Genomic DNA, 15083 nt, shown 5'->3' with positions numbered 1-15083 from the left:
GTGCATATGCGATTTGAAATGGTTTGCCCTCTCCCGCTGAAATTTAGAAACGGCATAGACTTTTCGATGTTTTATTTATTATACAGTGGGCCTACTTGCATCTGAGTACAAAAACATGGTCTATTTTGAATAATGCCTAGGCATTTATAAATATGTTAGTGTAACTGTCCAATGAAAATCTCACTTTTAAAAGTTACTATCCTGCTATTTTAGCATGTCAATCTTGTTGGGGCAAACTCAACATTTTTTATATGCATGCCAGCAAAGCCACAACACTAAACAATACATTCATTGCACTATAAAGGTGACAAACGGTGCCCATAAACTGTTAGGGCCTACATAAAGCTGTCCCAACAGCAGGGCTTTCTTTTCAGCACCATGGAGTGAATCTTGTCTGGCAGCAAAAACAGTTAATTCAGCCTCATTTATTGCCTTTTTAAACAAATGTGTTTTTTACTGACAATTGAAATGTACAAACTATGGCATAAGAGAATGATGAGAATAAGAGGCTATCCGTAATTTCGATTAAGACATTAATGAGTGAGGAAAAACAGACGTAGTCAATATAACTATTTGTTCTGCACTTTTGAAATGTACAGTGACAGAATTCAGAACATGGGCCATTCTTACAGTGTTGTCCCTGTACACCAAGTCAGAACTGTAGGATACATGAAGGGGGCATATAAGCAGACAATGAAAGCTCTTAAAATAGTAAATGAGTACATTTGTCTAAAACAGGCTATAGGCTACATGTGCACCACCAGGTCAGAACAGTAGGCTAAACTATAAGGGGGAAAGGGACCAAATTATTAGGGTGAGGCACATGGGCTACTAACAGCTTACTACACAACATACACTTAGTATTACTTTCTTAGCTACATTATATATATCTCCCTGGCATATTAAATCATTTATGCAGCGGCATACAAAACATTTTTGGAATCACCTTGTTGTGCTGTGCTCACTTGAACAGGAAGGTGGCGCCACAGTCCTTCTTGTAGGCACATTTTGTTATCAAACTTTGTCATCAATGTCTGGCAATCTCTGGATTTATGGTGCTTTCAAGACAACTGGGAATTCTGATAAAAACAAGGTCGGATCATGACGTCAGTGATCTTCAGGTCGGGGCTCTGGAAAGAGGCCTGAGTTCCTGACATGGAATTCCAAGTTGGGTGAACATTCTAAATGTATTTTCCCAGTCAAAGCCTGTTTTTTTTCAGAGTTCCCAGTTGTCTTGAACTCACTGAAGTCTGAGATTTCCCAGTTCCGAGTTTCCAGTTGTTTTTAACGCGGCAGAAGTCATGCTGGATTGACAGCTTGGCCAATGTATTCAACCTTTCCTGGCCCCTGGTGTTGCATGTGAATGTTTATCCTTTTAAGCTTGGAAAAGAGACCTTTAAAACCAAGAATTGGACCACACACCCTCTCCACTGAATAGCAGACTAGTGATTGCTTTGCAATGCTTTCAATTAGCCACTGATTCCTTGCAAACCACTCATTGTTGAATTGGCCATTTCCAACTTGTTGTGTAATGTTTATGTCCAATGGCCGATGAGCACCGATGCGTTTTGTCTATAATTTTGCTTCATATGACAAGGATTGAAAAGGATTTGCCAGTAGATTGCCGACTTGATTCATGGTGATGACTGTTTGTCCAGCTTGCTAGCTAAGATTTTGAAAGTAGCTACGGTAGGTATAATGTTATTTGATGTAATTTTATCTATGGCCAATGACCTTGAGCCTTCTTGGATGGGCACTTTTAATGTAAATCTATGGCAGCACACAAGGGGCTTGAATTTTCGAGTTCTCCCTGTAGATTTTTCGGTGACCATGAGTTTCACCATGAGTGACAAAACACTGAACCAATCACGGCGCAACTAGAGAACATTACCAACCCCTTCACTTGTTATTTTCCACTGGCTGTCCCACCACCACAGAAAGCAGCACACCATATGTGAATTTATTGCCCCCCATCTATCGTCAGAGTTCATACTGCTAGGTGACCTAAATTGGGATATACTTAACACCCCGGCCGCCCTACAATCTAAACTAGATGCCCTCAATCTCACACAAACTATCAAAGAACCTACTAGGTACAACCTCAAATCCGTAAACATGGGCACCCTCTTAGATATCATCCTGACCAACTTGCCCTCTAAATACATCTCTGCTGTTTTCAACCAGGATGTCAGCGAACACTCCCTCATTGCCTGCGTCCGTTATGGGTCCGCGGTCAAACGACCACCCCTCATCACTGTCAAACGCTCCCTAAAACACTTCTGCGAGCAGGCCTTTGTAATCGACCTGGCCCGGGTATCCTGGAAGGATATTGACCTCATCCCGTCAGTAGAGGATGCCTGGTTGTTCTTTAAAAGTGCTTTCCTCACCATCTTAAATAAGCATGCCCCTTTCAAAAAATGTTGAACTAAGAACAGATTGGTTCACTCCAGACTTGACTGCCCTTGACCAGCACAAAAACACCCTGTGGCGTACTGCACTAGCATCGAATAGTCCCCGCGATATGCAACTTTTCAGGGAAGTCAGGAACCAATACACACAGTCAGTTAGGAAAGCAAAGGCTAGCTTTTTCAAACAGAAATTTGCAACCTGCAGTACTAATTCCAAAAAGTTTTGGGACACTGTAAAGTCCATGGGACACTGTAAAGAATAAGAGTACCTCCTCCCAGCTGCCCACTGGACTGAGACTAGGAAACACTGTTACCACGGATAAATCCACGATAATTGAGAATTTCAATAAGTATTTCTCTACGGCTGGCCATGCTTTCCACCTGGCAACCCCAACCCCGGCCAAAGCTCGGGACCCCCGGCTTCTGCTTCGTCCGAATCCAGACAGCTGATGTTCTGAAAGAGCTGCAAAATCTGGATCCCTACAAATCAGCTGGGCTAGACAATCTGGACCCTCTCTTCCTAAAATTACCCTCACTAACTTTAAGCGTCAGCTGTGAGAGCAGTTTAGCGATCGCTGCAGCGGTACGCAGCCCATTGTCACGAACGCCGTCGTTGTGGAAATGACCGGACCAAGTTGCAGCATGGTGAGCATACATTTTTCTTTATTATAAATATCGCCAACAAAACAAGAAACAACAAAAACTAACGTGAAGCTTCCTAGGGCTATACAGGCCACTAACAAATACAACTACCCACAAAATACAAAAGGGAAAAAGGCTGCCTAAGTATGATTCCCAACCAGAGACAACGATAGACAGCTGTCCCTGATTGAGAACCATACCCGGCCAAAACATAGAAACACAGAACATAGAGTTTCCCACCCGAGTCACACCATGACCAACCAAACATAGAGAAAAAAAATATTTCTACAGTGACAGTCCCCCCCCCCAAAGGTGCGGTCTCTGGCCGCAGACCTGACACTATAGGGGAGGGTCCGGGTGGGCATCTACCTCGGTGGCGGCTCTGGTGCGGGACACAGACCCCACTCCACCTCTGGCTCCCCCCACTTTGGTGGCGCCCCTGGTGCGGGGACCCTTGTCGCCGACCCCGGACTGGGGACCCTCGTCGCAGGCCCTGGACTGGGGACCCTGCGGATTGACGCTGGAGGCTTCGTGCCATGCATCCTCAGGCTCTGTGCCATGGATCATCACTGGAGGCTCTGTGCCATGGATCATCACTGGAGGCTCTGTGCCATGGATCATCACTGGAGGCTTCGTGCCATGGATCATCACTGGAGGCTTCGTGCCATGGATCATCACTGGAGGCTTCGGGCCATGGATCATCACTGGAGGCTTCGTGCCATGGATCATCACTGGAGGCTTCGGGCCATGGATCATCACTGGAGGCTTCCTACGTGGAGCCGGAACAGGTCTCACCGGCCTGAGGAGACGTACTGGCAGCCTATTGCGTGGAGCTGCCACGGGGCTTACCAGGCTGGGGAGACATACTGGAGGCCTGGTACGTGGAACCGGAACAGGTCTCACCGGACTGGGGAGATGCACTGGAAGCCTGGTGCGTGGAGCAGGCACCAGATACACTGGGCCGTGGAGGCGCACTGGAGGTCTCAAGCGTAGAGCTGGCACAACCCGTCCTGGCTGGATGGTTACTTTCGCCCAGCAAATGTTGGGCGCTAGCACAGGATGCACTGGGCTGTGCAGATGCACCGGACACCCAGTGCGCAGAGCCGGCGCAGGATATCCTGGGCCGAAGAGACGCACTGGAGTCCAGGAGCACTGAGCCGGCACCATCCGTCCTGGCTGGATGCCCACTCTAGCCCGTCCAATGCGGGGAGCTGAAATGTAGCGCACCGGGCTGTGAACACGCACTGGAGATACCGTGCAGTTGTTCTCAACTGGCCTACCTGGTTAAATAAAGGTTAAATAAACCATTTTAAAAAGTACTGAGCTAGGCTGAAACTCCTCACTCAAGAAAGCGAAAAAGAGACCATGTTTGAATCCGGCTTAATTAACACTATTATTATTTTTTACATTGTTTGCAAACTGATATGTGACACGTATTAATGCCAAAATAACATGCAAAACATACATCAAAAAAGAATACAACATTTTATATATTTTTTTTTGCTAAACAGGTGAGGATGAAAACAGGTGGGGCTCTGCCTGAATGACGGGTCGCCACTGGTTAACTCGTACCCAGATAATGTTGTATATTCATGTTTTTGGCCAAAGCATAAATTGGAGAGAAAAAACACTTCAAAAATCTCACCTCAAACAGATGTTTAAAAAATTCTAGCTATTTCAACATAGAGGATGTCATCTTGAGGAGGATGAGCTGGCCAATCAACAGTCTACTTGTATGAATATTGTTAATAACCAGTAAACACCCATTATTTTGTTGTGGTAGTCCACACCATTCCAACACAGAAAATCTGCTTTTCAACATACTTAATTACCATTTGTTGGAAGGAAAACTATTACACTCATATTGTAATTAATTATAGGTCATATTTAATAGAAATCGGGAAACAATGGACAGTTACTTTAAAGGGTAAATGACAGAAAAATGTAATAGTAGCATATACTAACCAATTGCATAAGTAGGCTAGCCTATTCATAACTGGCTGTTCATGACTGCACATATAGAGAATGCAATAATACATTGACCAACGTTTGACTCGGCAATGCACATTTTATTACAGTATGGGCTACTGGTTGCATGAGCACATTTGGAAAATGGTAGAATGGCTTGTATTGAAATAATTATTGTGCCTTGACATAGGCACTTGTAAAACCCTACACATTGGCCAAGCAGGTGTCCAGATGGGCAGTGCATGTTGGGAAGGGCCATATTTACAGAATGCTTAATTTAGACTTCAGGACATGGCTTATAAACAAATTCTATAAATGGTTTGTTTAAATGAGGCACGACATTGCAATGAGTCACTGCTGTTGAAATCAGACAGTGAGTTAAACTTTCTTTCTTCTTCTGAAACATGTTCTTTACCTTAACTTTTCAACTTGTAGGAAAACATCAGACTTTACAACACAAGTCCATGGTTTTATATCTTACACATGCATGCCCTGAGTATCAGATGTGTCCATGTATGTTCCTGTTGTGCAGATTACACAGTGCAGTCAGCTAAAGAAAGGTTATGTGCCTAATTGTGAAGCAAACTGGCCTGGTTAAATGCCCAGTCCAAAACAGTGTATGTGTGTGTGTGTGCAGAGTCTTATTCATAAATGTATGCTTGTGTGCGTGTGTTTGATGCCTCCAACTACAGGTGTCTGTTGTTGCTGCTAAGCAGTTTGGGGTAGGCTGTCCCAATGGAGCGCCCGTGCCTGACCACCACCACCTCCAGCTGACATTCGTCAATGTTGACCACCACTGTGGTGCTCCGATGTGTGTTGATGAGGAAGATGATGGTGTACAGCGCCATCTCAAACTCCGGACTGGCCCCCACGAAGGCACTGCCCACCGGCTTCACCAAACCGTGCCAGCTGAACTGGAGGTTCAGGACGTGGTCGTCTTGGTCAGGCTGTGTGTGTGTGAGTAAGTGACAAAGAGTGACGGACAGCTTTGTTAGACAAAAGTAAATTCATAAAATTGGTTTGTGTGGGTTGGGAACAAGCATAATTTAACATGAATTCGACATGTTTAAAGCTGCAGTGAGAGTGAAGTTTTTGATATCCTGTCAAAGTAAAGGAAATGTTGATCAATGTTACGTTTGAAAAGGGCTGTTAGGACTCTTACTATGTCATGGTCCCTGGCTTTGTATCCCTTGTAGTCCAAATTCCTGCTCTTCTCCTGCAGGTAGAACTGGACCCAGTTATGGAAACCAGCAATCTCATTTCCGAATTTAGTCTCTCCAACAAACACATGCTCAAATCCGCATGAGTCCTTACTGTCAAATGAACAACAGACTGGGATAAGACACATTTCACACAACGTAACAAACAAAAATGTGGTGGCAATTCCAATGTTATTTCAAACTCCAGAAATGGTGGTCAAAAAGTTCCTCAACAAACAGCCAAACTGCTGGAGAGAAGCAGTGAACAAGTGACAGGATATGGTCCACATCTTCTGGACATAGAAAAAATACTGGTGAGCTGGAATTACAACAATAAACAGGTCATTAAATATATAATTAGATAAGGACCCACTATGTATCATACTTGGAGCAATATCAGAAAGTTTCCTCAGTGGTGGACAATGTAAAAAGTGGCTTATTACCTGACTCTTCCCTACAAATCAACACATGTAGGATCTAGTGTGCAAAATTATGTTGAAAGAATGTCTAAAATACACATTTTCCGGACGTTGAAATCTGGTTCATTTTCGGTTCTGAATGAAAGTTGAAATATGTACTTTCCGGATGTTGAAAATACGTATTTTCAGGATATTGAAAACATGTATTTTTTTCGGTAATTGTTTCTACGGACAAATTTCAACCGTATATAATGTATCTACATGTCAATGAAGAAAGCATTTATATCACATTATAATAGTTATTTACAATTAAAGTAAGAATAATTTCTATAACTAAAGATTGCAGTATGAAATATTTATTACTGTCCCCATCTTTCACTTGCGTTTTTTAAAAGCTTTAAAAGTCTTCTGTCAAAACCAACAGAACACTTCAACAACATTCTCAGTAACGGTTACAGAAATGTTTTACTTGCTATGAACCTAATATGTGGTTATTTATCTACCTTAGTTGAATGCAAGTTGAATGTAAGTCGCTCTGGATAAGAGCGTCTACTAAATTACCAAAATGTAACTGTAAATGTAAAAATTAACACTTGCAAAGCACACTTATTCTAACGAGCTCCGCACATAAACAAGACCAAATTTTGTCAGTCCGGACCAGACCAAATCTAAACCAATCATAGATGTCTATGTTTCACAAGTTTGGATAGCAGAGTACAGTCCTGTACAGTACAGTAAAGTACAGTAAAGTTCAGTACAGTAGGCTACAGTACAGTACAATAGAGTATAGTTAAGTACAGTATAGTATAGGGGTGTGAACATTTAAATGTTAAAATTGTTAAACAAAATTGGGATCCTTAACATTAACAAAAATCCCAAACCGAAAAACGATATTTAACAATGTTATTTTTTTACCCCACAACATTAAATCACAGTGCAATTATCACAAAACATATTATTAACTGTGTAATAGCCTGACTATTCAATAAGCTATAAAGGCCTGGGGAAAGTTGTGTAGTATAAATGAAACCCTCCTCTCTCCCTCGCACTGGATCGCCTGGAGGTGAATTCATTATGCCGATTCTGTTGCAAAACGTTTCTAACATGGAACGGGAAGGGACCTACCTGAATTTGTCCAATAGAAACTCTCATTTTAGTTGCAAAATGTTGCATTTTGCAACTATTTGGACTAATGATTACAACCCTGCTCTTTCTCTTAGCTAGTGATGTGAGTGTGTGTTCTGTCATCAGTCTGTTGTGTGTAGAATATCCTAGCCTATTCATTGATGATAGGCCCTGCTAGAGGGAAAACACCCTATTCATTAGCAGTGTTGGGGAAGCTACTCTGAAAATATAGTTTACGAAGCTACTAATTACTTCAAACTGGAAGAAGTTAAACTACACCAAAGCTACCCTTAAAAAAACATTGTTTACTTAACCGTCGTGGACACAGACATCTTGCTTCCAGACAAGCTAAACACCTTCTTCAGTGCCACCAACACCACGCTACCAAGGACTGTGGGCTCTCCTTCTCCATGGCCAAAGTGAGTAAGACATTTAAGTGTGTTAACCCTTGCAAGGCTGCTGGCCCTTACGGCATCCCTAGCCGCGTCCTCAGAGCATGCACAGACCAGCTGGCTGGAGTGTTTATGGACATGTTCAATCTCTCCCTATCCCAGTCTGCTGTCCCCACATGCTTCAAGATGCCCACCATTGTTCCTGTACCCAAGAAATCAAAGGTAACTGAACTACATGACTATCGCCCTGTAGCACTCACTTCTGTCATCATGAAGTGCTTTGAGAGACTAGTCAAGGATCATATCACCTCCACCTTACCTGACACCCTAGACACACTTCAATTTATTTACCTCCCAATATATCCACAGACAATGCAATCGCCATCGCACTGCACACTGCCCTATCCCATCTGGACAAGAGGAACACCTATGTAAGAATGCTGTTCATTGACTATAGCTCAGCATTCAACACTATAGTACCCTCCAAGCTCATCATTAAGCCCAGGGCCCTGGGTCTGAACCCCGCCCTGTGCAACTAGGTCCTGGACTTCCTGATGGGCCACCCCCAGGCGGTGAAGGTAGGAGACAACACCTCCACTTTGCTGATTTTCAACACAGGGGCCCCACAAGGGTGCGTGCTCAGCCCCCTCCTGTACTCCCTGTCCCTGTACTCCCAATCATCAAGTTAGCAAACGACACAACAGTAGTAGGCCTGATTACCGACAATGATGAGACAGCCTACAGGGAGAAGGTGAGGGCCCGAAAAATAAACTCTCACTCAACGTCGACAAAACAAAGGAGCTGATTCGTGGACAGCTCAGGGAGCACCCCACTATCCACATCGACCGGAGCGCAGTGGAGAAGGTGAAAAGCTTCAAGTTCCTTTGCGTACACATCACTGACAAACTGAAATGGTCCACCCACACAGACAGTGTTGTGAAGGACTCAAACTCAGTATGCTGAAGAAATTTGGCTTGGCACCTAAAATCCTCACAAACTTTTACAGATGCACAATCGAGAGCATTCGGTCAGGCTGTATCATTGCCTGGTATGGTAAATGCACTGCCCACAACCGCAGGGCTCTCAAGAGGGTGGTGCGGTCTGCCCATCGCATCACCGGACCAAACTACCTACCTTCCAGGACACCTACAGCACCCAATGTCACAGGAAGGCTAAAAAGATCATCAAGGACAACAACCACCCAAGCCACTGCCTGTTCACCCCGCTATCATCCAGAAGGCGAGCATCAGTACAGGTGCATCAAAGCTGGTGTAACCGATGTGAAATGGCTAGCTAGTTAGCGGTGGTGCGCGCTAATAACGTTTCAATCGGTTCCGTCACTCGCTCTGAGACCTTGAAGTAGTGGTTCCCCTTGCCCTGCAAGGGCCGCAGCTTTTGTGGCTCGATGGGTAACGATGCTTCGTGGGTGACTGTTGCCGGTGTGTGCAGAGGGTCCCTGGTTCGAGCCTGGGTCGGGGCGAGGGGACAGATGAAAGTTAAACTGTTACATTGATGCTGTTGACCCGGATCAATGGTTGCTGCGGAAAAGAAGGAGGTCAAAAGGGGGTTGAGTGTAACCGATGTGAAATGGCTAGCTAGGTAGCGGTGGTGCACGCTAATAGCGTTTCAATCGGTGACGTCACTCGCTCTGAGACCTTGAAGTAGTGGTTCCCCTTGCTTTGCAAGGGCTGCGGCTTTTTTGGAGCGATGGGTAACAATGCCTTGTTACCCAACAGTTGTCTATGTTGTGCAGATGGTTCCTGGTTCGAGCCCGGGTAGGGGCGAGGGGACGGACTAAAGTTAAACTGTTACACTGGGATCAAGAGACTGAAAAACAGCTTCTATCTCAAGGCCATCAGACTGTTAAATAGCCATCAGTAGTACCTTAGAGGCTGATGCCCTCTATACATAGACTTGAAATCACTGGCCACTTTAATAATGGAACACTGGTCACTTTAATAATGTTTACATATTTTGCATTACTCATCTCATATGTATATACTGTATTCTATTCTATTCTATTCTACTGTATCTTAGTCCATGCCGCTCCGACATTGCTCGTCCAAATAGTTATATATTCTTAATTCCATTCCTTTACTCTGGATTTGTGTGTATTGTGTGTATTGTTGTGAAATTGTCAGATATTACTTGTTCGATATTACTGCACTGTTCGAGCTAGAAACACAAGCATTTCACCACACCGCAATAGCATCTGCAAAACAGGTATATGTGACCAATAAAATTGGATTTGATTTGATTTAAAGTTACTCTGAAAAAAGTTGTTCACTTCATCCAAACTACTTTGTGGTAAAATATCATATCTGAAATCTAAAATGTCTTAGACTACAAATTGCAAGAACAGATCACTCTGAAGTCAGATGTTAACAGAATGTGTAAGTTAGCCTATTAAACACAAAAACTATAGTTCAAGTGAGAATAAGGCAGGTTTCACGCCAAAAAATAAAGGACATTTTTGCCTTCAAAAAACGTAGTGTGTAGTTCCAGTTGTTAACTCAACTACTACATGGCAGAAAAGTAACTACTGAAAACACAACCAAGATTTGAATTTAGTTCATCTACCACCAATTTAGTTCATCTACCACCAAGAAAAATTACAAGTTCAAATACATGTAGTTCACTACTATCCAACACCGTTCCTTACAAAAACCTTGATGTATTTGGAGACTTCCCATTTCAGATCAGTGCAGATGAATGTCTACAATGTCTCCTGGGACACTGTGTTTCAGATAAAGAGTGTTAGCTGAACAAATCATGCGTTCAATAGAAGTTTCCGGGATGGACATGATTGCAGAAAAAGTGAGTTTAGTTTGTGTTTGATGAACGTTTGAAACCCTGAAGATTATGTGAATTATTTAATTGTTATCTTTATGGGGTATGTGAAATGTCAGAACTCGTCTTCTCTCCTTTGACAAATGATTTGCTTTTCACATTGTTTGCCATGAGCACTTGTTCACTGTGTACCATGTCATTTTTAATTATCCTTTGTGCATCCCTTTGATAGTATGTTGTTTATTGCAGAACTAGCATACGTTGTACAATTGCAGCATGTTTTCTGTTGCAAAATGTTTCACTATGGTGTGCACTAATGAATACTCCCCAATTCTTACCTTCCACTTCTGTAGTAGAGGTCGAACCAGATGGTGTACAGCTGACGCTTGAACGTCCTCAGGTCTGATTGGGAGTGGCCCTTGCTAACCAGATACCTGTGGGTATGCTGTGGGAAAAACATACATAAATAAATTCACCAGGTGACACACACCAAACTCCTCTCTGTCCATATTGTCAATGTGAGATGTCACAATGACTAATAGTCTTACGCATAAGAGGGTAAAACACAATTTGACAGAAATTGTAATTTTCTTAGAAATGTTCATCTCAAAATGATAAGTTGTATTAAACACATTTTGAACATGTGTCCCCACAGGCTCTTTATTTGAGAAAGAGGCCCCAGCCAAGACAGCCTGCCAAGACTCTCCAGATGTTTTAGATGTACTGCATTGTTCCCTGTGTTTTTCTCCTAACATCGTGGCCATGGTCATCCAAGAACAGAGTGTGACAGGAAGAGCCAATACACCCTCTGGAGTTTGGTTTCACAGAGTAGCTACTGACCTTATGTAGAGCATGGGAGTCCACTCACAAACACTCTGTTCAGGCAAACCCAAAAGCACTTATACATATAGCTTAGGGCAGGGAATTGCCAGGGACCTCACAATACTTTGGTGCCAATATGATTTGTATTGCGATTCTGTATCACAATTCTTTATGTATCACAATTCTTTATGTATTGCAATTTGATACAGCGATTTTATTGTGATCCAATGTTCCAAACATATTTCTCACTATATGTCTGCTGCAGAGGAACAAGTAATACTTTCTACATATCTTGCATTACCCATCTCTGACATTGCTCGTCCATATATTTTTATATTCATTTCATTCCTTTACTAGATTTGTGTGTATTGGTATAAGTTGTATAATTGTTAGATATTACTGCACTGTCGGAGCTAGAAGCACAAGTATTTCACTACATCTGCAAAAACATCTGCTAAACATGTGTATGTAACCAATAGAATTTGAATAGAAGAGAGAGGAGAGAGAGGAGAGAATTTGAAGAGAGAGACATGAGAAAGCAAGTTTTTGAGAAAAAAGTGTTCAAAACATGTTCTATTTGTTTTTACAAATCGATATTTGGAAGTCACAGTATCGATATGGAATCTGCGAAAATATACAATACTTCTGAAGCGAACCTCAGCCACGCTCTTAACAACTGAGCCACACAGGACCACTATACCAATTGTAGGCAATTTAGGTGACATGTTCTGCTGTACCTTCATGACCTCTGTGTTCAGAACGGCATCCAGGAAGAGATTGTTCTCTGTGACCTCTTCTCGGCTGACATGCTCTGCCACGCCTGTTGACCTCTCATAGTTGTCCAGGAGCTTCATGAAGCCTGCAGCGGAATGTCGTTGAAGACATCAAATAAGAGATTTAAAGTCACAGAAAGCCATTAGAAAGGCATTTGAAAGTAACAGAAAGTAATTTTTAAGTCATTCTAAAGTCTCAGAAAAACACTAACAAGTGTAGTCTATTTGAGACGACTTCAGTTCACTACTAAATTCAGTTCATATATTCAGTTCAAACAATTTGTTTGACAATTTTGATGTAGACACAGATACTTACGGGAGAAGGTAGTAATGGTCTTCAGTTTGTTCTCATTGACATTGGAGAAGAGAGGCGATGAGGCATGGTCCCTGGCATGGTTACTGCCTTGAGAGACATAGCCAGCTTTGCCCTGGAGTGGACGACACATACATACACCAACAACTAAACACTTCCCTCATGACAAAATAACATAGGCTAGGCCTTCTTCTTATGTGACTTATTTCAGTATAAGGACAGGAGTTTTTCAGGAATTTTGTTCCTGTTCCTGTCCAGCTCCTAATTATAGCCTGTAACTAATAGTGTGTCAGGTAAGGTGGTCAGGGAAAACTCTAGTCATGGGGGCCCTAGTCATATCCCACCTGCACAGAGATGGTATAGTCAGTCCCAGGCTTCATGCGGTTCACATCCAGCTTCCAGAGCTCATTGAAGAGGTCTGACAACTCTTGGTTTATTGCCTGACTACAACAACAGGAGAGCAAAACATGTTTTATAATAAAGTGTAATAATTATGTTATAAGTATATAAAAATCACGCATAGAAATATTGTAATAACCAGATCAGTAATGTCCATGTAAACAAGAGTTACTAAGGCTTTTAAATCCATGTTGAACCCATCATGATTCTGAATGAAGCAACAGTGAACTGTGATCTTTACTCTACCCCAGGTTTGTTTTGTTTTCCTTAAAACTGCCTATTGTAAAAGCATTTTGGTGTCTGAGAAAAGCACTATTAAAATACTATGTATTATTTGTACATTTCTAAAAAGGAAGGCCCTTGAAAGTAGTCATGAACCAATAGTGTTTGTCTATTCATTGGATTTGCTTTTTAATTCTTTTGATTTCTGTTATTATTGTATAATACAGAATATCTCGTGAATATTTTAGAAATATCCACATTCATACAATAATAACAGTAAATGCAATGAAATCGGATGGTTTAAACTAAAGGCTACATTAGACTGGATTATGTGCTAGATTATCAGAAACACAGATGAATAGTAGAGTGAGCAAATGTCATCTTCAGTGATTCATATACCTTGCTGCATCCAAAGGGGGGAACACCACTGCCAGCAAAATCACAAGCAATCCACAGCCTAGCAGAGCAGACCTGTAGATTACACAATTTTAAACATAATATTGTGGTAACAGATTTCCATAGAAAGGTTTTAAAACATGGATGCATTCAATTCCTTTAATAAATCGAAAAAGTGAGAAAAAAACCTCTAAATTAACTGATTGACTCCATGGTCAATCCATAACCTATTGACAATCACTATTGAAATATGTTGGTTATGCATGTAGTGCATGTTTTGGACTTTTCTCACTACTCTATGGCAATAACATACATAACAACATTCTTCATAAATTACGCAATGGAAAACAGAACAGAGTGCAAACACAGGCAACATTCTCAACTTGTTCAGACATGGTTCAGTCAGTGATGTTTTTAAATGAATGCAGTGAAAGTTATGCTGTGATTCTAAAAAACAAAACAGTTTCAGAGTAAAAACCTTTATGTAAAATAAATGTTATCTTACCGTAGTGCCATAGTACCTCCTAATGTAGGCTTTTGGTAGTTTACAATTTTTTCGAGGTCCAGAGGTATGCTGTGTTCAAAGTTGTCTTGAAAGATTGCAACAATAACTCTGCCCCTCCACCCGAAACACTGTATATACAGTCGACAAAATACTTTGTCACAAACCGCGCGTGCGCATAGAAGAACAAACTGTGTAGCAAATGGCTGTGGTTGTAAGTAGGCTATAGCCAAAGCGCTCTTGCATTTCTGTTGAAAATAGTCACAACAGCAAATTATTTTGGCGGACTGGTCATTTATTTTTATTCAAATAACAGGCCTCTTAAAGATGCCCTATCTAGAAATCGCTCCGCCATTTCCTGGTTGCTAAACTTATAATTGTTCACCTAAGTTCAGTGTATGTGACAAAACAAGCAAGTAACGTTATAGTGTAGAAAATGACTGTACTATCTAAAGCGCTGTGAAATTTCTTTACCACATCCAAAAATATATTGTTTGAAGCTGGTGTACAAAACCAAAAGTAAAAGACTCAAAAACAGCGCTCGTAGTGGCCGGGTACTTTAAAACCTCTACAGGATGGGTGTCTTGAGCTAACGTGCGCTAATGTGCTAATGTGATTAGCATGTCAGTTGTAAGTAACAGCAAACTTTCCAGGACATAGACATGTCTTATATGGGCAAAAAGCTAATCTAACTGCACTGTCCAATTTACAGT

The 15083-nt window shown here is 41.9% G+C and overlaps 1 protein-coding gene across 1 annotated transcript; it reads right to left on the bottom strand.

Moving 5' to 3' along the window:
- Positions 1–4914: 4914 nt before the first annotated feature.
- On the bottom strand, positions 4915–14891 carry endouc (endonuclease, polyU-specific C). Its single transcript, XM_020456114.2, has 8 exons — positions 14374–14891; positions 13872–13943; positions 13196–13295; positions 12855–12966; positions 12503–12624; positions 11282–11388; positions 6181–6331; positions 4915–5965 (listed from the first exon to the last, which is right to left on the bottom strand). Exons 1-8 carry the CDS (start codon positions 14382–14384, stop codon positions 5705–5707), a joined length of 936 nt encoding a protein of 311 aa, XP_020311703.1. The 5' UTR covers positions 14385–14891; the 3' UTR covers positions 4915–5704.
- Positions 14892–15083: the final 192 nt, after the last annotated feature.

This window comes from Oncorhynchus kisutch, linkage group LG22, assembly GCF_002021735.2.
Source record: "Oncorhynchus kisutch isolate 150728-3 linkage group LG22, Okis_V2, whole genome shotgun sequence".
Classification (NCBI taxonomy): Eukaryota; Metazoa; Chordata; class Actinopteri; order Salmoniformes; family Salmonidae; genus Oncorhynchus; species Oncorhynchus kisutch.
The sequence above is the reverse complement of the archived record's forward strand: the minus strand, read 5'-3'. Positions and strand labels throughout refer to the sequence as shown.

Coding starts and splice junctions, on each gene's coding strand:
- endouc (XM_020456114.2), bottom strand. Junction 13,296..13,871: donor CCCCCTTTGGATGCAGCAAG/GTATATGAATCA, acceptor CTGTTGTTGTAG/TCAGGCAATAAACCAAGAGT. Junction 11,389..12,502: donor TGAACACAGAGGTCATGAAG/GTACAGCAGAAC, acceptor TTTTTCCCACAG/CATACCCACAGGTATCTGGT.